The sequence below is a fragment of the Uranotaenia lowii genome, chromosome 2 (assembly GCF_029784155.1).
Source record: "Uranotaenia lowii strain MFRU-FL chromosome 2, ASM2978415v1, whole genome shotgun sequence".
Taxonomy (NCBI): domain Eukaryota; kingdom Metazoa; phylum Arthropoda; class Insecta; order Diptera; family Culicidae; genus Uranotaenia; species Uranotaenia lowii.
The window spans coordinates 142,396,967-142,420,649 of record NC_073692.1 but is presented as its reverse complement, the minus strand read 5'-3'; the positions used below and the strand labels follow the sequence as shown (position 1 = coordinate 142,420,649).

Sequence of the window (23,683 nt, the reverse complement as noted above, 5' to 3'; positions counted from 1 at the left end):
GGAATTCCCGACCGGGAAATCCTGGGTAGGACACTCTAGGCTGGACAAATAAGGACTATTTGAACTACTCAAAACCTGATTAAATAAGAACAGTGGGTTTTAACCAGGCAATATTTCCTCAAATTTGGCAAAAACGCTTGAATTATTGATTAAATATCAAGAAGAAGTACAATTAAAACATAATAGTTAAATCAAATAGCAGATGTCGACTTTAAATTGCATTTTACTGTTCCATCAAATCGAACATGTTTATTTTGACAAAACTCGTTCAAAAGTTTGAACAGCCCGGGCAGTCGGGCTGTGCCGAATCATTTTTATATTTCGAACTAAATATCGGGGAAATTCCGGATAAAACCGATCGATCTGACAAGCTTAATTTGAAAAAAAAAATGTTATTCGACAATTTTTTGAAAGTTCAATTATGATATGATTTTTTTTAAGCCTTATGCTATCGTAAATTGATCCCTCATTTCATAAATTTTTAATTATTTAAAATCGTTTAAAATATATGGAAAATTGTAGCTTCAGAAAATAAAAACTATTTAAATTTTTTTAAACCTTCTATGTTGCAAAACAATTTTAAAATTTAAATATCTTTATATTTCAGATATGGATTGAATTAGGCTTTGAAAATTAATTTTATGAACCACAATCTACAATGAGAATTGAATTTCCGAATTGAAAAAAACATTATGTTTTCAAGTCCCTATTCTGAAAAATATAGCAAAACAATAAAAAATTGAAAGGTTTCCAAATCAATTTATTGCTCAAATAATTTCATCATTATAAATTTGTCTCAAAAACATATATGTTTTTCGAATGTATAGTCTCAAGAATAGAATCTATAAAATTTAAAAGTTAAAATTTATTTTTTCTTCTATACAATAAAAAGATTTTTTTATTTATAAAATAATATCTACATATATTGAGAGAATCATTAGAGAGTTCATAAATATTTTTTTATATAAATTCGTGATATGCAAAAAAAAGAAAATCATCTTTTTATCATCAGTTCCTCTTCAGCCTCGAGCGAGATCGGTCACTTTTAGTAATCGGTCCCCGCGAGATAAAGGCTATTGAATTTTTTCGAACTTGAACGGTGTGAAGTGAAAAAAAAAAAAAAAAAAAAAAAAAAAAAAAAAAAAAAAAAAAAAAAAAAAAAAAAAAAGTGAAAAAGTAGTGCGATGAGTCCGTCGCCGGGTGAACCCCCGGATAGGACTTTACCGGAATGGATGGACCCCAATAACCTGCATGGACGCCTTTGTTATTTGACATTGAAAGCAGCAGACGGACACAATCTTCCGCAAAACCCCTTTATCATTGGGAGATCTGTGGAAAAAACTGGAAAAATAGATGGTTTCTACGAGGAGAAGAATAAGTGGTATGTTATCAAATCCAGAAGCAAAGAACAGATAAGTAAACTGGACAAGTTAACAAATCTAATTGATGGTACGCCGATCGTTATTGGACGCCACCAGAGTTTGAACCAGAGAAAATGCGTTGTAACGTGTCGTGAAGTGGGCCAAATGGATGAAAAGGATCTTCTTTCGGAACTGTCGTCTCAAAATGTGATCGACGTTCGTAGGATCACAAACAAAACACCCACCGGAATTGCTGGCACTTCTACGTTCTATTTCTATTCTATTTTGTTTATTTAGAGAGGATTTTAACCAACATGGTCATTCTTCCTCTTATAAAAAGAAACATTTTAAATTACATTCTTAGTTTTACAATTTGTTTAGTAAATTTGAACTTTTGAGAAATTTGATCAGGTTTTCTTCGTTCGTCGTGTTTAACGCTGCTGCGATGTCGTGGCCTATCCCACAGGTTCTCCTTTCCTTCTCGTACAGTCTACAATCTCCGATGACGTGGGCCACCGTCAGTGGCACATTGCAAGAAGGACATGTTTGGACGCCTTTTGTAAAAAATTCTCGATGTGTCAACATGGTGTGTCCAATTCTTAGCCTTGTAAGGGCGCGTTGCTCCAGGGGTTTTCCTCTATCGTTCCAGCGTGAGGTATTCCTTTTGATTTTCCTTAGAAACAGATGCCGATTTCCATCCCATTCTTCCTCCCATTTCGCTCTAACCTCTGATCTGACCCAGGTGATGATGTCACTAGCTGGAATTCCAATGGAAACTCTAGGTCCACTCCTACCTTTGGCTGCCAACTCATCTGCCTTTTTGTTACCTTCGATACCAACATGGCCAGGAATCCAACATAGCACGGCTTTAAGTTTCTTCTGTTCTTCTTCTATCGCTTGTATCCATGGGTGCAAGGATATCCCAGAATCTACTGCTGACAAAACGCTGGCTGAGTCCGAAAAAATCACTGATCGGTATCTCGATTTTTGCGCTATATTTCGCAGGGCGTGTAGTATGGCCATAGCTTCAGCGGAGAATATCGTACATTGATCCGGGAGTTGGTAGTGAAGCTCTCTGTTTCCACCCAAAATACCAAAGCCAACCTGGTTGTTTGCTACTGATCCGTCAGTGAATATCTCCAGGAAGTTTGTATAGCGTTGTTCTTGATGGTGTTTGAACAATTGGATAGCCTTCTGATTACTTTCACCCACTTTAAATTGTTTTTTTATAGACCAATCCACGATTGGATTTTCAACGTTCCAAGATCGGCTGCTTACTGCTATAGAGTGAGCAATGGTGGGGATAGTTTTTCCAGTGAGTGTTGCAAATGCCTCCATTGACCTTTCCGTGGCGGGAGTGATTGTACCATGAGGTTTTCCAAGCATGCGTATCGTATTAATAGCAAGTCGTTCAGTAAGTCGAAAGTTCCACGGCAAGGTACCACTTTCAGCATGCATTGACAGAACTGGACTGCTACGCATAGCTCCGGCTGCGATGCGTATTCCGGAATTGTAGGTAGGCATGAGCGCTTTTAACGAATGTGTGCCTTTTCTCCCTATCGTATTTAGAGCATAAAATATTTTTGACTCACCGATGCTTCTAAAAAGATTTAAAATGCTGTTTCTCTGACCTCCATACGGCCGGCCACCTATTGCGCGTATCAAATTTAAACGGGATTGCAGTGCAGTTTTAGTTTCGAAGATCTGAGACGAGAAGTTAAGGGTTTTGGTGAATGTCACTCCAAGTATGCGTGCTTTTTTCACTTCGGGGATGCTTTTTCCGAGGACCGTAATTTCGGGGACTGCTTTGTGTTTCCTTCTTCTACAGACATGGAGAACATTTGACTTCTCGGACGAAATTGTGAATTTGATTTCATTAGCCCATTCTACAGTTTTGGTGACGGCATTTTGCAGTTTTTTCCTAAGACTTTTTAGCTGTGTACCTGATGCAACGAGAACTATGTCGTCGGCATAGACGAAGGTTTGGATTCCACGGGGAACTCTCTCAAACAGTGGCTCCATTGCGACAAGGAAGAGTGTTACGGCGAGGACTGAACCTTGAGGAACTCCGTTTTTCTGGGACTTTAGCTCTGAGAGAGCTCCTCCGACTGAGACTTTGAACTTTCTATCAGTGAGGAAGTCTTGCAAAAACAAATACGGTTTTCCGCTGATACCCCACTTAGCGAGGGTTGCAAGAATCGGTGCCTTTTGTGCAGTGTCGTAAGCTTTGCTTAGATCGAGTAAGGCTAATTCAGTGTGTTGCTTTTTTTCGAAAGGAGCATCCAACGCTGCCTCCAATTCCGTGAGATATTGTTCCACTCCTCTTCCCTTTCTGAAAGCATATTGCTGTGGGCTCCATAGTTTACGATCCTCTATCCATTGGACGAGCCTACGGTTCACCATGCGTTCCATGGTTTTTCCGAGACAACTTGTTAGCGATATTGGCCTTTGGTTCCCTGCTATCTTTGGGTCTTTGCCAGCTTTCGCAATAGGTACGATGATAGCTTCTTTCCAGGGAGGGGGAAATATTCCTTTTTCCCACAATTCATTTAAGCAATCCAGCAGTTGTGTTTTTGTGGAGATTGGGAGGCGGCGTAGCATTTCGTTGCTGATGTTGTCTGGTCCAACGGAACGACCTTTTTTAGACTTTGTTGCGACAAAAAATTCTTGGATCGAAAATTTCTTTTCTAGTTCCGATACGTTGTTTCGATTTTGACGTTTGATTTTTGGTGCAGGGGGGAATGGAAGTGGTGGTTGATCAGACATGGCTTGAAAGTGGTCGCCAAGGAAGTTTGCGATAAGTTGGCTGTCATCAATTATACCAGTGGGGGTTTTGAGTACCGTTCTTGGTGGTTTACGTTTACCAGAGAAGCGATTGAAATTTTGCCACATGACCGATGTCGATGTTTCCGATGAAAAGGACGCAACAAAGTTTTCCCAACTGGTTTTTTTCGCTTCAGCTATACCGCGGCGTGAGGCGTTTCGAGCATCTTGAAACAATTTGAGAGCATCGGCAAAACCCAGATCGCCCGGTGCAAGGTTTCGAAGGTATCTTAACTTTTTTCTACGGTCTTGGATCAATTCTTTCACTTGTTCGTTCCACCACGGGACGGCTCTACGGTGGCAATGCCCGCTGGTTCGTGGTATGCTTGCTTCCGCTGCTTTAACAATTGCCTCAGTTATTTCGGTCAAAGTGGGATTGGCGTTGGGTTCGACTGTTTCTAATAGGGTTTCCTCAAAGTTTTGTCAGTCAGCCTGACTTTCGAGCCAGCGGGGGCGGTTATTTCGTGCTTTTGGGGGTGTGTTCAAAGTTGTCCTAATCGGAAAATGGTCACTTCCGCACAGATCATTTTCAACCTGCCACGTGAGTCGATTGCAAATGGATAATGAAGCCAAGGAAAGATCGATTGCACTGGTTGTGCCGTTGGGGAGATGGAAGTAGGTGTGATCTAGAGAGTTTAATATAATGAGCGCATTATTTGCGCAGAGTTCTTCGATAAGGCTTCCGCGACGGTCAGTACGCTTTCCACCCCAGGTGGTACTATGAGCGTTAAAATCGCCAACGATCAGGAGGGGGTGGGCGAGAGAGTGGATTATGTTTTCGAATTCAGTGTTAAATGAGGTGAGCGTTTCGCCATTCGGGATGTAGACGGATAAAATCGTGACTTTGATGGGTAGTTCGATGGTGACGGCGCACGCAGGGAGATTTGTGTTGAGGCTAATTTTTGAGAAAGGGACCCCATTTCGGATCCCGATACCGGCACTTGATGTGTGGGGATACATGCTTGGAGACGAGAACCAGGTAAAGTTATTTACATACCCTTGTAAATTTGATGTACGGAGCTCTTGGAGGGCAACTACAACTGGATCATATCGGCTGATGAGGTGCTGGAGCTCGGCTCTGCGTGGGTGGGCCCCGCAAACATTCCACTGCAATACTAAGGTTTCCTCTCTCGCTTGTGTACGATTTCTATTGTTGCGATTCATGTGACGGATTGATGAGATTGGAGTTGAAGCAGGATGATTTTTCGGGTCAGTTGTTGATGTGCTAGTCGTTGAATAATTTTGTTGATCTGTCATTTCGCTGTTTAGTTTTGTGAAAACAGGTCCTGGGTGCACTGCGTCATTGGGACATCGGTTTCAGATCCTGTATCTGGGCAGTCTTCGAATTCGGATGAGGGTTGTGTTGTGGCTTGTTTTTTCTGCGGTGGCTGTTTGAGGGATTCGGTTTGATTTCGTTTGGCTGGTGTTGTTGAACGATTTCCATTAGCTTGGGTTGGTGCCAAAGAGCGACTTAGGCGGTTGGGCTGCGATTGTGCCTTAGGAACGTTGGCTAAGTTTTCGTTTCTTGGTGGTTCTACTATGATTTGAATGGCATTAGTCGACGATGGATGTGTTCTATCTTGGCTTCTGGAGCGATTTTTATCAATGCTTTGGGATCTTTGGATCCACGTTTTCGCTTTTTGGAAATTCGACTGCAGATTTTTGTAGGAAGCCTCAAGCTCGGAGAATTTTTTCTGCAACTCGAGGATTACCTGGTCCCTCTTTTCGATTTCGTCTTGTAGGGGTGATTTCGATGAGGTGATTTCGGCGTATGATTTGTTGTTTGTATGTTGGGACTCATACAATCGTCGGGCCTCAGGAAATGTGATTTTGAGGTCTACTTGCATCTTACAAATTTTGTCTTCCAAAAGATATTTTGGGCATTGACGATTAAGGGCAGAATGACCATTTTTGCAGTGGTGACAGTAAGTGGGGTTTTCACATATTCCATCGTGTTCCTGGGAGCAATTTTGACATTTCTCGTTTCCGGTACATTTCACTTTAGTGTGACCATAATCCAAACACTTGAAACAGAGCATAGGTGTTGGATAATAGGGTCGTGTTGGAATGCGCAGGAGCCCGAAATTGATGTAGTCCGGTTTCTCGATGCCTGCTACCGTTATGACAAGGGTGGCAGTATTCACCGTCAGCAGCTTTCCTCGTGAATTTTCATCAGCAACTTTCCTCGTGATTCTTCTAACATGTGTTACGTTTTGACTCTTCAATTCTTTCAGAAGCTCGGATTCGTCGATGTCAACAGCATCACGACATGAGACGACGCAACGTGTAAAGTTTAGTTGAGGGTGCGGTATTACTTGGATTGGGGTGCCGTCGATAAGAGTTTCCATTTTAATAAGCTTTTCAGCCAATTTCCGGCCGCGAACCTTAATGGTGTATTTGGTTCCTCTGGCTTCGGTTTTGGCATATTCTATTTTCCCACCGTCAAGTTGGACAGACTTGCTGATAGTGAAAGGGTTCTTTGGGAGGCTGTTTCCTTCAGTTGGATTCATCTGCAGGATGATGGTGTCTTCGTAAGGACCAAACCATTCAGGAAGTGTTCTGCTGTATGTTATACCCGGCGGGGAGCCTCCCCCCGGGGGGTTTTCTAGGCTAGCCATAAGGCTAGCGAATTACTTCGCTAAGAACGAATGTTGCGTTTGTCGCTCAATCTCAGTAACAACGTGGGAACGGAGTGGAAACTAAGTAACGTACCTGATAGATATCAGGAACGGTGCGCTTTACCCTTGTCCAGTTCAACGACCCAAGGCGCACGAAGGTACAAGTCGTTGAAGCCTTTTTACCTAGCGCCTCTCGTAGTAGCAATAGGCTAAGGAACACAACTACGAGGAATTTGGAGAAAAGACCCACTCGCTACAGGAGTAGTACAGCCCTTTACCCTATGCGCTGAACGAAAAACGCGAAGGGCGAAGGTACCACGTTTCGTTTTTTTCACTCAATCCAAGTCCTATTCGTGATGCGTAAGTCAGCCAGTCAACCTTTGTCGAGGTAAAAGGAGGTAGAAACAATCTCTGGCTTTCGAGCAGTTAAAACGCCTGAAGTTAGGCTCTTATTTGAGAGCTTCAGGTTAGATTATAGCGGCGGGGAAATTGATTATGGCAATCCACGGCCACCATCTGCATCAAAACAATAACAACACTAGATGTTTTGGTGAATAGTGTTGTATTGATTATCACTCTTGCTCGAACCGGAAGTAAAGAACTTCACCACGCTATGTCGCTTCTGACCTCTGGCTATCTCACGAATCGAAAATCACTATTTCAAAAAGCCGTTAACAATTGCAAAAATCGCTTATAAAATTCCGAATAAAGACACGTGCCGTGACGCTCGTAGTAGTCAACTTGGAATGACTTCTACGTTGATTCTAACAATTAACGGGACGGTAATACCGGAGGTTTTCAATTTTAGATTTCTCCGCATAAAAACGCGACTATATTATCCGCTACCTTTGTTGTGTAGAAATTGCCTGAAATACAGACACACCAAAAAGAAGTGCGAGAGCCCGCTCACGTGCAGCAAATGCAGCTCCTCAGACCACGATAGTCAAGCATGTAAAAATCATCTATTCTGTGGGAATTGCCAGAAAGAAGGCCACTTTCCGATAAACAGATCGTGCCCAACATGGATTGCCGAAACAACAGCCATCAAGCTCAGTACCGACCGTAATATGCCGATAGCAGCAGCCCGTAAATTGATTCTACAAAGCAACAGCACTCTTACATTCGCCAACGTCGTCAAGGTCGACAAAAACCAATCGAAACCCACAGACAATAGACTACCGCAACCACCGGCAGAACTTAAACAGAAGGAAGACAAAAAACAGCAGCACCCAATACAACAAAAGCATTCGAAACAACCAATTACTCACCTCAAACCAGCCTCTCCACCTCGGAACAGATAACCCCTCAACCTTCCCCAGCGCAATCGTCGGATGAGGCAGATGATCGCGGAAACGCAAATGGATCCCCCATTACCCGATCAAAGGAACAGTTAGTGTTAAAATCTCCTCCTCCCTCCCACCGATCTCTTCCCTCTCCTTACCCTTTCCAACCTCCTTCTAGCCTTAAGAAAACCCCTGACCCTCGGCCCACAAAAACTTATACCAAAAAGTAAATGGCCTAATAAATTTTATTTAAATAAAAAAAATATTTTTATCATCATTATCTCGTATGGCAAATAAAAGATTCACAGATTGAAGTTGTACCAAAGAATATAGAGTTCAAATAGAAAATGGGTTAAAAAAGTTTAAATTAAATCTTTAATTTTGAAATTTTTCAAAATAACTCAAATTTATTTCAATGAGACCAAATTGGAAGTTAAGGGGAACCCTTTCTCACACTTCATAAGGCCAATGCCAAAGAACTCAATTCATGTTGTTTTCAGAATTAAAAAAAAACGAGATAAGCTAACACGCAACTGCAAGTGGCTTCATACGGTCAATTGGTGTAGGCACCTTTGCATATCTTTCGAAAAATATAATTGCTTACCAGCTTGAAGTACAGTAAAAATATGTCTTGGCTTTAAAACTGTTGATTATTTAGACTAGCTTACCAGGTGAGCTTTGAGCAATACCTTTTAAAATTATCAGTGCTCAAAATTCAAATTTCAAAATTGTTTTCTGAAATAGAAGCTGAAACTTCAGCTTCGAGCAGCAATACTAAGAAGATTAATCATAATTTTCTTGAATGATGTTTTCTTATGTTTTCAAAACTCTATCTAAAATTTGATTTTATATCATTGTCAATCATTGTCAATCTCAAATTAAGACTCTACCTTTGTTTGCTTCTAAAGCACTTTATATACGTTCGCATTTGAGTTGAAAGTGATATCCTGATTGATCAATCTTGTATCGAATTTTACATACTAAGCTTGTCTCGTGATGCCCTTCCAATATTTTTTTTATACCGAAAAATAACCTAACTCCACTGTGTGAAATCCTCCAATCAATAAATCTGAAGTTTGTTGGTGGATTTTTCTCTTAAATGAGAAAATCGATCATTATTAATTTGAAACTGTACCTTAAACTGAAGGCTCAATTAATTTTTATTGGAGCACTAAACTCCGAAACACATTGATGTGCATTTTCGGTTGGTCACCCCGAACGTTTCAAAGTGATTTGGTTGACCAAACTATAAACGAGAAATTGGACCAGCCCACTTCTGCCCCTTTTAACCGGAAGTCGAAAAAAAAATGCCAAAATCGGCTGTATAGTGGAACACGATAAATTAATTAATACGATTATCAGCTCTTTTTGTGCTCCGAAATTGATGCCGCCACCACCAAACGGTGCATTTTCTCACTAGTGCCTCGGTGTTGTAGGCATATTTTCAGCAATGAAATCCCCAGCGGCTTGTTTTGCATTTTTTATTTGCTCGGTACCGGCTGCGGGGTTAATTTTAATTTAAACGGTTTTAAAATGTTTTCCGATCGTTTCATCCAACAACTCTTCAACCTGTCTGAAATATAATGCACTGCTAAAGAATCATAATGCATGATCAATTTAAATGAACAGATTGATAGTTTGCTAGGTACCAATTATTGTATTTAAAAAAACTTAATATTTTAAACAATTTCGTCTGGATGGTTTCGGGTAATCAAAATCCATTGAAAGCTTTTTTTAAACTATTTGAATGATAAACACTGCATTATTTTATTTAAAAAATATCTCTGGAGAACGTTCCTGAGTATAGAGTTTTTTATTTAACTGCAAGTTTAATGAACATCAAAATCTGTCCTGAATATTTTCAATGGTTTTCCATCAAAAACAACCCAAGAATTTCAAATTAAAGCTGCTAGAGAACAACAATCTACAAAAAATCCAATTAACACAAAAAAGGTGTTTTTGTCATTCCAAAATATTATTTGAAACCGAGTATAAGGAAAATAGATTGAAAAATATTAGATATTCAACTGCAATGCAATGTTTTACGATTCATGACAAACAGCAATGTCAGCAGAAAGTTTAATATGAATTGTTCTCTTCAGAAACTCATTCATTCCGTTTTGACTCACATATGCTTTAAAAATAAGCATTTTTGATAACTTGTTTTCCTAGCTTGCTCGAGTTTTCACAAAATATATGTTGTATGTATGTTGGTTATTCACCATGGGTGCACGGATTCACCGCAGTTTTGCCAAAGCACGGGGTTACACGCATTTTTTAGATAACAATTTCAATAGATTTCCAATGCTTCGTACCCCATACCCGGACCCCATGGCTTCGTTTGAACTGTTGTGGAGTGAATGTTTTACGTGTATGTGTCTGTATAAATTGGTAGAATGTATCGATCAAGTACACAGCCAGTTTAAAATGTAAAACAATTTAAATGTTATACATTTACTACTGTTATTCCGGCATCCGTGTATATACCTGGCCAGCTGGCAATTGATTTAACATTCCTATTTATTTTATTTCAGTAAAAACACATCTTACCAATCTCCTAAGGATTTCACATTTTTATGAGAAAACATATCTTACCAATCTGCTGATAATTTGAGTTCGTATTCGTCACAACCCTTCAATCTTTGCCAAGGGTAAAACTTCAACCAATTTACCCTAGCTGTGCCACCTTTGCCAACTCTTCAGATTTCCCTTTTAGTGGCTCGTTTGCTTTTCATTTCACTATTCCTTACCTAATTTATGTTGCAAATTTACCATATTTTCTTCTTGAATTCTACTTTCTTTCACGAATATGCACTTCCGTATGCACTTTTACCTTTCCTTTTACTATTTCTTTGCAATTTCATTAATTTTGAAACGAAGATTTAAATCTCACCACTTTTCTTCACGTTTTACCAGAGATTTAAATATTTATGAGAACATGCGCCTTTTCTTATATTTCGAGGTTCCCTTTTATCCTGACACCCATTTGTCATGATTTAGCCTCAATCACCTTGTATCTTCTTTCACGTAAATAACCCCATTTCCATCGAATGCATTTCAAGCTATTTCTATCACACTCGCACTCGGAGATTTCACTAAGCACTAAAACCACAGCTCAGTTGCAAAATTAACATAACACCAACTCCGCCCGCTTCAGCGTTCACAGGTTTGCTCGAGTTTTCACAAAATAGTTAGGTAAAAACAGACCCGGAAGAATGTCATATTTGAATTTTTCAGGAAAAAATATAAGTATTAGCGAAATTTGGAAATTTTGCACGTTTATTTTGTTCGAAAATTTTCACGACAAAAAAAGTTTTTCAAGACCCCCGATTGATTTTTTCCTGAATTGTGCGTTTAATACGAGCCAGTTTCCTATATAATGTGGCAAATTTTCAGAGATGTTGTTTTTTTTAATGGCTGTTCACCGATTTTGTCATAATTTTACATCGGATTGAGATGAAAAGTTTCCCAAAAGTGTTTAATGGGACGAGAATTTCAGGTTTTCAATTTTGAATCAGGGTCGTAAAGAGGGGTCGGAAAAGAGGGCGTTCATAGTAATTGTTATTGGTTTTTGTGATATTGACTTCATTAAACATGAGATTGACATGAAAGTTGGTTATGTAAGTTTTGAGAGACGGGCAATCTTTTTTATTCATTCAATTTTGGATCACGGGTTTCCCAAAAGGGGTCACCAATTTAAATGTTTACTTTTTCGCGTTATTTTCGTTATTCTGTATCGGATTGAGATGAAAATTTGAACATCCGTGTTTTGTGGGACGGGTATTAGATTTCAGTAATCTTATTTTGGATCAGGGTCAGTAAGAGGGGTCTAAAAAGGGGTCGTCCATATTGATTGTTAACTGTTTTTGGGATTTTGTCCAGATATTGCATCGATTGAGATGAATTCCTACACATTGGAGTTTTTAAAGGCAGAAATTTAATTCATTTACCAACTTTGTGTCAGGGTCACAGGTGCTTGGTGTCCAGGTTTTGCCCTGAATTTCGAGAGACCGTCCAGATTTGAAAAAATATTAAATTTTTTCACTGAAAAGGAGGATAGATTTATAACTTTGCTTGAAATATTGCTGTTTGAGGTAAAAAAATTTTTTGCCTCCAGATTTTCGTTTGATTTAGCAAGTTATGTGAATAAATCTGAAAATACAGGGCTTTTTTCTCTAAAATTTTAAGATTTAAATTTTTAATTTAAATTTTACTTTTTCGGTTTCCTTCAAATATTTATCTGAAGATTTCGAAAACGACAATGAAACTCCAACTGTCCAGATAGATTTCAAAATTTAAAAAAAAAAAACACAAAAACATTTCACGCGCTTGAATAGCTCACAAGTGATTTATATCCGTTCGCGTATATTCTCATCAGTATAATCAATCACACTAAACGAACGTTGGAAAGATTGAAAAATTTTTTAAATGTTTAACATTCTTTTGAAAAAACTAATTATCGATCAAAAAAGTGTAATTTTTGATAATTAAAAAAAAATTGATTTAATTATATAAATTGATTTTTTTTTACTATTTGCATAACAAGTTTTGAAGCCAACAAATGCTGCTTTATTGTGTAGAGAATGAAAATATTTATATCGTATGAAGTTGTTTAAAAGCGATAAAAAACTGTCAGAAATGAATACAATAACGTCACAAAAATGAAAATTTTTATAAGGGATATATACTCTGAAAGCTCGTTTTAAGCAAGATATGTATAACTTTCAAATGTACAAAAATTTTGAAGGCAGTGTTTGTTTTTTCAAATTGAGTGAATTCACGTCACAACTTCAAAGAGGCATGGCCGTAGGAACGGGGGGTTTTGGGGGTTAAACCCCCTCACCCCTCATGAGGGACCAAGAAAATCCAGCGAGGTAATCTACTTTTTACTCAAAATTGTAAATTCGTATTCAAGTTATGATGATATAGTACGGTTATTCGAAAGTATCAAACTGGACTCAAAATTAATGCCAAAACCTTGAAACCCATCCCAAGTTCAGAATTCTGCTGTTGTTTTTTTTTTAAATCACTTGTTTCAAGAAACTTAGTTCGCAATAATAAATTTTATTACAAATCAACTTATTTCGGAGGTTCTGGTTCCATATTCTTATAACCGAAATTGTGTTTCTTTTTTCCTGTTTCGGATTCTGTACCTTGTTTAGGATTTTTGATTTTCAGTTCGAATAATCATAAAAATGACAAATAAAATCCTGTTTCAAATTTAGTTTTGCATTTCTTATTAAATTTTATTTTATTTAATTCTCTTCTATTTTTTATTTTTAGAGGATTTTAGCCAGTTTGCATTCGTCTTCTCCAATTTGATTTATGATTTTTGAAAATGATATGCATTTTCAATGTTTGGATGATAGTTTTACGAATATGAAAAAAAAGAAAATAATTGTTTCATGTACAGATTTGCAGCTCTTAAACTTAATTCTTATATAGAATTCAATTATTACAAAGCTTCAAAATGAAGAATTAAAACAGAATACTCAGAATTAGATTCATCATTCAAAATTCAAAATAAATTCAGATTCACAATACAGATTAAAAATAAATAATTCAAATGATAATAAAGAATTCATATTGAAACCCAGTACTACTGATTATGGATTCATGAATGAGGGCTCTGAAACTTGACTCATAAAATTCTTACCTGAAACTAAGATTCGGGAAAAGTATATTTTTACATTTTAGAAATCGTATAAAAATATCCAAATGACTTTTTTGTTGAGCAATTCGAGAGATCGCAAGCTTATGAATTTGCTTATGTTTTCATTTTCAAAATTTAAATTTTTTTAATCAAAGTTAATTTGTATACTCAATTAACCCTTTCCTTCCCACGAGGTTTTTCACGTTTTAAAAATAGAAATATTGATTTACAGCTGAAGTTCTAGAACAAAAGATGCATAATTTAAGCTTACTTTAATGATCCAATTGATAAATTTGGGTTTTGAGGTGGATCATATGTGCTCCATTGGGAAGATAACAACACATAGTGTGCAAATGAAAAACCGGAAATAATTGCAAAAAAACATTGAATTTCATCACTTCATTGATCACAAACTAAAATGATCCTATTTGATAAAAATCTTCTTTGGTGTACGCATCCCTCGAAAGTCTATTTATTGAAATATTTGAAATTTTCATTTTTGCCTTGAACAATGGCCGCCATGACACTTTTCGCAAGGAAAACAAAACATGCAGTTTTTCGAGAAAATCACGAACTTTTACAAATATTTGGAGACATGTGGTCATTTAAGAAGATGAAATAACTATCCTGAAGCGATTTTTTTGGTTGATGAAAAGATTTTCATGAGTATTGATGAGAAGCATCACAAGAAGAAAAGTACGTTTTGTTCCCAGTGTATCACCAGGGATCCACTTTACTTACTCAAAAATTTATATGTTTTAGTTGAAATCTAAGTAAACCATCAATTGATTCTACTTGCATATGCAACCTTCTGCACGTCAGTATTTTTATTTGAGGGAAATTATAAAAACTTGTCAAGTTATTGAACAACAAATGACGACTTGATTTAAATTCGAAAAAAATCCGACTTTTTGGCAGCTTTCGATCTGCCAAGCAAAACCTAGCGAACCGAATTTCTTCAAATTTCGTGCAATGTTTCTTCACTCATATCTACACATTCGGTGAAAAAATGGTGTTGATCCAAAGCGCCCAGTTCAAGTGCGAGCTGTGCAAAGTTGTGGATCACCTGTGCTACCATGGGAAGGAAAGGGTTAAGCTGAATATTACAAAGTTTTGGTTTATAAAAAAAAAACAATTTTTTTTCTTTCAACAAAATTTCATTATGGAATTTACTCTTTTTGAAAAATATTTGCTGATAAAGAAGCACATAGGTACCTGATCTTCATCAGAAAAATCTGCTCAAAATAGTATATTTTCTCGGTATATTGTTTCACATTATTTATAAAAAAGTGTTCTTAAAGCCAAATTTAAAACTAAAATCATAGTTTAATTTATACAATATGTACAACCAGTTTTGAACTGAAAAGTTTGATTTATTTTCCTCGATGGTAAAAATCTTTGATTTTGCTCGTGAGTTTGGAAAATTAAGTTAAATTGATTTACGTATTGAATAAGTTAAGCATTCCAGAATTTTTCTGGTGCGTATTCGAGTAAGCAAATTCCGACAATTGAGAAAATAACATGGCAAAATTCGGGCATTTGATCTAAAATTTTTCAGTTCATTAACCGGGCAACATCCGGAGAAATTTAATCGAAATCACGGGAATATTTTATAGAAATGACAATGGAAACATAAAAAAAATGAATACACTTTAAATTTAAATTTTTTCATCGAGGCTCATCAGCGGCATTCAAATCATATTAAAAGCAAGAATTTTTGTGTTAATAACTTTGGAAAAACAATTTTGAATCCAAAAATCTAATTCGGGCAGTTTTCCTTAAAAACTGGTCATTCGGATCGGGCCGGACTTGTCTTGAAATTGTAACTGAGTATCCGGTCAAGCTTCAGATTATTCAGGAATGCTTAGAATATGTTTTTTACTAAGAAATTGATGGCTTTCCTAAAAAAACTTATAATATGCTCAAATTAAATAAGCTTGATCCATCGAACTTTTGAACAAATTCAATGATGTGCATTCCTTAAATTGTTACTTGAGGTTTCAATATTCAGATGTATTCCACCATTTTAAAGATTTTATTATTTATTTTCCAAAGTATCAAAGTTAATTTAAAAACTATTAATATGAAACTACTTTAAAATGATTTATTGTATAGGAACAAAGATAATTTGTTCATTAATTATTTTATGGTAATGCACTGTAGGGGCAAAAAATCATATTATAAATCAGTCACCATCCCCCGTTCCCCCTCCCCCCCCATTAAACGGCTTTCTTACGGCCATGCAAAGCGGCATAACTTTATTTGTTGTTTTCCAATGAAAAATCTACTGACATGAAATTTTGGGCAATTGTTGGTTCTTAAACTTGTATGAACGCACCGATATACTTTTGAACAGAGAGAACAGGAAAATGAAGTGATATGTACTCAAGTCAAAAGTGATCAATGAGTTGTAAACGACTGTTTTTGTGACAACTGTTTACAACTCAAACACCTATAGTTTATTATTTTTAGGTTAAAGTAAATTTAAACTGGGACCGTTTTCTCCTCTATGTCATTCTTAAGTAAATAGATTTTCCTATCAAATGAAAACATTTATGAGAAATACGGAAGAGTGAATGCTGTTTCCTCGTTATTATTGATTTAGAAACCTAAGCCTCAGTTTTGTTAGATTATTCGAAGAGATAGAAGTTTTTGATTATATGCTAAGGAAACATACCAAGCATAATAAAATACTTCATTAAAAAAAAAGTTATTCATTATAGCGATGTACATTTCCTTTGATGCCAAAACTTGATATATGTACAAATCTTTTAAACAAGTTGTTGGTGTGCATAAGCACTAGACTAGTTCACTTTTCGGCTTTTTTCGCTGATCTCAACGCCACTTACAGGGTTTGATCTTCATTCATTTTCAAGTACTCTGGCCGAATTTGAGCTCATTTGAGTAAGTTTCCAGCGTGCGCTAGGAGTTTTATTGAAAAAAGTCCATTTTTCTGGAAAATTTCCGTAGATGTGTTCTAGCAAGCTGTTGTTAATATAAAATGATAATTTTATAGTGCTCGGTGATTGGTATGACAAGCATTCGTATGGACCTGGTTTAGATAATTGACTAAATCAAACCGAAAAAATTTAAAAATTCATAAACTACCAACTTCTACAGAAAATTTACTTACAAGTTAAGAGCTTAAAATCAGTAGTAAATAGAAAAAAAAATATTTTCGATATAAGCTTTTCATAAAAAGATAGCCTTATTTATAACCTTTAATTTGATGTATAAAACTTAATTATCGCAACAGTACAAGCAAAGATATTCAAACATTCACATCACATTCTTTGAATCATAATGTTGTCTCCATTCAAGTTTTAGCATCATGCAACCTGCAAAACGTGGCATCAAGAGGACTTGCTTACAACTTGATCAAAGCGCGCGCTTTTTTTAACTCCTGGCCCCGTCATGGGGTACTTGATTGAATAAAATATGCTTTCTTGTGCACGAGTTGGTGTGGAGCAAACTTGAATGAAAAATATTTTATCAAATCAAATTTGTTGCATAGATATTTGAATAACTTTGCTAGCACTTTTGCGATCATTAAGTGTTATACATCAAATTAAAGGTTATAAATAAGGCTATCTTTTTATGATAAGCTTATATCGAAAATATTTTTTTCTATTTACTAATGATTTTAAGCTCTCAACTTGTAAGTAATTTTTCTGTAAAAGTTGGTAGTTTATGAATTTTTAAATTTTTTTGGTTTGATTTAGTCAATTATCTAAAACAGGTCCATACGAATGCTTGTCATACCAATCACGGAGCACTGTAAAATTATCATTTTATATTAACAACAGCTTGCTAGAACACATCTACGGAAATTTTCCAGAAAAATGGACTTTTTTCAATAAAACTCCTAGCGCACGCTGGAAACTTACTCAAATGAGCTCAAATTCGGCCAGAGTACTTGAAAATGAATGAGGATCAAACCCTGTAAGTGGCGTTGTGATCAGCGAAAAAAGCCGAAAAGTGAACTAGTCTAATAAGCACCCAATACTGTATTTTGAAAGGTGCTGATGGTCTTCAAAGTTTCATTTGACTGGAAGAAGCTTTTAATAAAATTAAAGATTTACCTCTCAAATGATAACATTTAAGAAAATAAAAGAAATAAAAAACCTAAGGCTCAGTCTTGTGACATTATTCGATTTTTTGATTTTATGCTTAGAAAACATATTGACCATAATCGAAGAGTGCATTTAAAAAAAACTGTTTATTATAGCGATGTATATTTCTTTTAATGCCAAAACTTGATTTATGGACGAATCTTTGGAACAATGCATTGCAATGGTGTGCATATTGCCTACTGTGCTTACTGTATTTTGAATGGTGATGATGGCCTTAAAGTTTATTTCGAATGGAAGAAGCTTTTTTTTTTTAAATTGAAATATCGTGCAACAAATGCAAAATGAATTCTATTAAATGGAGACCAAAGGGAGCAAACTGCTACCACATTTTATTGTTTGATTTAAATTGATAGTAACTAGAACAAAGCTTCACTATGATGTCATTGAATCAAATGAGTAACACAAAAACTATAGGCATGTCAACTTTTGGCTTTATTGAAAGTTAAATGATGCCTCTTTATGCCAGCTTTTTGTAAAAAGGTTTTGATTTCATTCCAAATTTCAAATATTGGATGTGAATCATACCTAAAAGTGGTTTTATGATGTCCTCAAAATTCGATTTAAAACGTTGGCTAAACAAGGCAACATTTTCAGTGACTCTTACTATTGGCATATTTGAAGTTTCCAAATATGAAAAGTGAGACCCAAACTTCGGCATTGTACCACGTTTATTCGGGCAAAATAATACCATATTTTACTTTCAAGGTACGATAACAAAACATGGAATTTTCTGTAAAAGTCTTCTCGTCACAAACTTCTTAAATTGGAAGAAATAAGTTCCTTTATTTGATAAAATGTTTTATAACGAAAAAAGAGTACATTCAGTAAAATTTCACAAAAAGAACAGTTAGCTCATTTCTTGATTGAAAAAGAGTACATATACTATTAAAAGAGTACATATAGCATCTTTACCTTAAATCAAAATTTTATAAAATGGAGTAATTATTTTGTGATTCGTTTGCTAATCGCTTAAATAATATGTTCTAAATATAACGTCACTTGACATAGCTGGAGAAAAAAACGTTGTAAGTAAAAAAAAACAAACAAATTCCATTTTGTCAAGAAAATCCGGTCTGTGGGAACAAAAAAATTTGAAATAGCTTTCATCTATAAATCTGAATTTTTTTTGTCATGGAGTTTCTATCTTAGAAAAAAAAACATCAAAAGTTAAATGATTCCCCAATCGATATTTTATTGTAAATTTATTGATGAGAATTAAAAAAAAACTAATTTAATGATAAAACGTTCCTTTTAACACGTTTGTCATCACGCTCAATTTGGTTGTTTTACTTGCCGGGCCCAAAGAATTTCTCGGAGCGAGAAAAAAAGAGGGAGAATTCCCAGATTTGCGACGTGCTGCTTAACTGAGCGACTAACTTGAGTAAAACAGCAGAACACGTTTTTTATGTTATGGGGCCTCCCAGGAAATACACGAGAAACGCTCTCTGGAGCCACTTTTTCAAACGTCATATGATTTCAAAAATTTAAAATGATTTGGGAAACCTTCTGTTTGAGTATTTTTCAAGCCATAATTCTATTTATTAACGTTAAAAGGATCAACGTGTTTTTCATTTTATTGGAATGCCGAAGATCTGTAGATTTCCTTAACTTTGTAGAAATTTCTTGAGTTAAAACAAAATTAAAAATCACCTGATTCCGTATATAAAAGGTTTACAGCAATATCATTTTTTTTTCTATCTTAGCGATAAAAACAGATCCTGGAAGGTGCAGAATCAATGCATTTTGTGTCGTCAACAAAAAGGCTGTATTGTTTTAGTCTTATGACCTTTTTTCTTAATTATTTTTGTCCAAGTTTTCAATTTAACGAAATTTGGAAGAAAATGAAGCACTTAAAGCAATGATCATTTCATATCCGGGCCTTCATTTCAGCGATAGCTACGTTACGTTAGCAAATTTTCAATAGGGTTGTATTGGTTATAAAAAGGACTATCTTGCCTATTTTTTAGATTTTTAAGTTAAAGTGTTTTAGATATTTACGATGGAAAAAGACATGATAAAAACAATTTTGCACAATCGCCTCGGAAATTCTTCGTTTTCTACTTGAAAACTCATGGCTGTTGATTGTTTTGGTATTTTTTTTGGCTCAAAGGGTTAAGGAGTGTATGGAGCCACTCTAGGATGCTCACGAAGTTTATACCAAGCACCGAAGTTTGTGTAAAGACTATGGTTATTGCGAAGAACTGAAAGTAGACCCCTTAACTATGCAGTAAATCCGTTACCGGCAGGCAAACGTGCAAAAGTGTTGCCTGACTAGTAGACACCAAGTAAATAACTAATAATGAGAAGTTCCATAGATCACAATAAGTGCGACCGGTTTGAAAAGGTTCCAACCAGAATCTCTATTGATTTTTCTAAGTAAATTTGTGTAAAATATCATGATTTTGAAAAAGTTTTGATCCGGGGGTAAAAATAATAGATCAATACCTTACCGAAAAAAGTGTCCAACGATATAAAATGGATTTTATAATAAAGTTAGTTTATTTTTTGTATTAAACGATATTTTTTAAAAACTTATTTTGAATTAGATATCACACCAACACCTTCATTTCCTCTTTAGGATATTTTTCGATCAAATGAATTGTTTTTAAAATTCATACGTTTGTAATTTGCCAGATTTTAAATGATCATAGCCTTAGAAGCTCAGTCAAAGCAAGTATTAAATTCATAACCATTTGCTTGTGATGAACTTAGGCAAATAAGGGTAAAGTAGTAAAAATTTTGCATTTATATTCCATGACGATACAATTTTTAAAAGAATAGTAGAAAAATGGTCAACAAATTCTATTACAATGCACTTACGTACGAACTCAAAAAAAAGCTTCGTGGTGAAAAAAGGCCATGGAAATTGAAAGTTACAGCTAATATAGTTTAGAAGACTGACTTTTTTTTAACTTGGATATTAGGCGTAAACGTGAAGCGTAACTTTTTTTGCTTGAAGAACTCTCAGGAGCCACTTTTCATTATGCGTTTAGGTTAACACGTTCGTCGTCAGGCTCATTTTAGAAGTTTTACTAGCTGGGCCGAAAAAAAAATCTCTAAACGAGATAGTGAAGAGTGAGAACTCTTAGATTTGAAATGTGAGGCCAAACTGAAGCTATTTAACTGAAAAAAAAAATCCTAAGTTAAGCCACTTTGTCAAGGATTTTGAAGTTTGAATAAATTACTGTGTATAACATAACTTTTCTAATCAATTACTTCTATCTGTCTTTACAGCTCCTTCCCGGGGAGGATATCCCAACGGAGGATACGGTTCCGGTGCCGGCAATTCGAACGGTCTGGGTCCTAATTCCGGTGGTTCCGGGCTGGAGAAAGCCCGCAACACCCAAATGCCGGCACCGATTCCTTCCCGGCAACCACCCCTCTGGATTCGAAGCGATTCATCCGGAACCACCGGGCGACCTTGGAACGTCCTTTCCCTAACGGCTTTGGCCATCTCACTTGTCGCGGGCCATCAACTGAGGGCTTCAGAGTGGGTCAGTAGCAGCAGCAGCAGTTGGCGACGGAGAAGCTGGAACATTGGCCGGCGCGTATTTTCGTCCTCGTCACTCAGTGGTGGATTTTGTTTGCTGATGATTTATAGTCTGTTGATGTTGCTGACAGTTACATGAAATTATGTCTATGGGTGTTGTTATCAAAGCTGTTAGGCAGCCAGGCAGGCGTCAGTAGGAATATTTGTGCGTGTGCTTGGGTATTTTTTTTTTATTTCCGAGGCCGGAATGGCCGGACGATTGCCTGAGGGAAAAGGATGCCCGAGTAAGTGCGCGTGGTTGCATATTATCATCATTATAAATACATCTACATAAAAGTTCCCCCGCTGTTGCTGGTTTGCTGCTGATGATGGTGTGGTCACAATGTTACACCAACAACGTACTCGAGTGTTTATACATTAATATCTCGCGTTTGCAAAATATGGCATATGGTAATGTACTAAAACGTTGATGAGCGTTGATAAAATGGAGGGTGGTCCAGTCGGATTCCGGATGACAACAACGGCATGACAACGTGTGAAGGATCCCGTGAATCGAAGCTCAAGCGGGGCGAATCTTGCTGAACAAGCACACTCTCGGTGAGTATTTGACTGATTGACACTTGTCCCCAGTTACATGGGGAACAGATTGGTACTTTCTGTTATGTTTTGCGCTGTTAAATCAATTCAGAACAAGAGCATAAGCTAGTAATTGCAGTTATTGACGTTAATTGGTAACGTGTTTTGAATTGATTTTTTGAGTACCGTATTTTATTGAAATAAATCACAATATTATTGAAATAGCTCATTAGCATAATGATGGTGTGTCCACACACTCTCTGGAGCCACTCTCAATCATGTTTTTAAGCGAAGTTAAGCATGTTTTAAAAAATCCAACTTTTGAAACTTTTCCAAGAGCTTCCGTTATAGGAACCAATGTTGCACTTGAAAATATTTTTTCTTTGTTTCGATTAAAATCGTTTTTACATCTTTGTGTCATTCATGACTATATTTCAACGATGCAGTTGGCAGAGAGTCATCGAAAAAATTATCCAGTACAACTGTGTTCTATGTTTACTGTTGGGCTCGAACTAACGAACATCAACTCAGCAGGAATGAATTTTGTCAACTCAGCTATATCTCTTATTTTTTCAAAATACTTAATAAGAGCCAAGTGAACAGGTCAAGAAACGATTTTTTCTCCAATGTTTGATTATGAAGCGTTGCTCTTTTTTTGACCACGTTAACCACCAGGTTAAATTTCTTCTTATGATTCGACACAATTCTATTGAAGTCTGTAGGATGGTGAAAGGTGGCAACAAAAATTCATTTTCAATTTCAGTTTTAATATGCTAGAAGTTCAAATATTTTCAAAAAATATTTTATATCTTACAAAACTGCAAGAAACTTTCCATTTTGAAAGAAAATGTGTAATACTTTTTTTGAACTGCTGTTGATTGAATTTTTAATTTTTTTTTGTTTCGATTATAGTCGTTTTACCATCTTTATGGCATTCGCGACTATATCAACGTTACAGTTGGCAGATCGTTATTGAAAAATTTATCCGGTACAACTGTGTTCGATGTTTACTCTTGGGCTCGAACTCGCGGACATCGGCTCAGGAGACAACAGGCTTGCCAACTGAGCTATATCACAAGCCCGACGTTGATTGAATGCATTCAACCGAATCTTAGTATTATAAATTTTGATAACTTTTTCATTCATTACGAATTTTTTTCAAAGGGTTCCTATTGCGCAACACCTGAAAAGTTTTAAAAATCTCACTATAGTAAGAAGTGTAAAACCTGAGAGATTAATTATTGAAAATTTAAAGTTTCAATTAAATGTTTAACCATGAACACAATTTCAAGTTTCGAGGTAACTTTGATTATTTTGATATTTCTTTTGAAAAATTTAAACGTTAACAGTTTTCTTTAAAATTTAAAAGGATGTCGGTTAATTTATCCTATTCATCCAAAAGTAATGTTGGAAAATTCAACACACTTAAAGTTTTGGTCAAACATTTGAGTTGTATTCGTGTATCTTTTAATATTGATAGTACTTTGGTCTCGTTGATTTGTTCGGGCTTTCCACGAATTCAAAAAAGAGCTCGAGATAAGTCATATCTGGCCAAGATGCCCAGATATTTTTCAAACCCTTCCGGATTTTACCCAGGTTTATTTACATTAATTGTTAAATATAAAAAAAAAGATGATGATTTTACTTTTTTTTTAAAATCGACCAATTAAAAGAACTTTACTATCTTGTTTTAAAACGATAATTTTGATTAATGAACATGATGAGGGGGCTGCACACTGCCCTTTC

At 36.0% G+C, this 23,683-nt stretch overlaps 1 protein-coding gene across 1 annotated transcript in view; it reads left to right on the top strand.

The window, feature by feature from the left end:
• Positions 1–23,683, top strand: part of LOC129750034 (protein amalgam-like) — a 134,918-nt gene that overhangs the window by 73,850 nt on the left and 37,385 nt on the right. The window contains exon 9 of the mRNA XM_055745220.1: positions 21,106–21,958. Within this exon, the coding sequence (XP_055601195.1) occupies positions 21,106–21,500 (395 nt within the window). The 3' untranslated portion in view covers positions 21,501–21,958. The remainder of the gene's footprint in view (positions 1–21,105; positions 21,959–23,683) is intronic.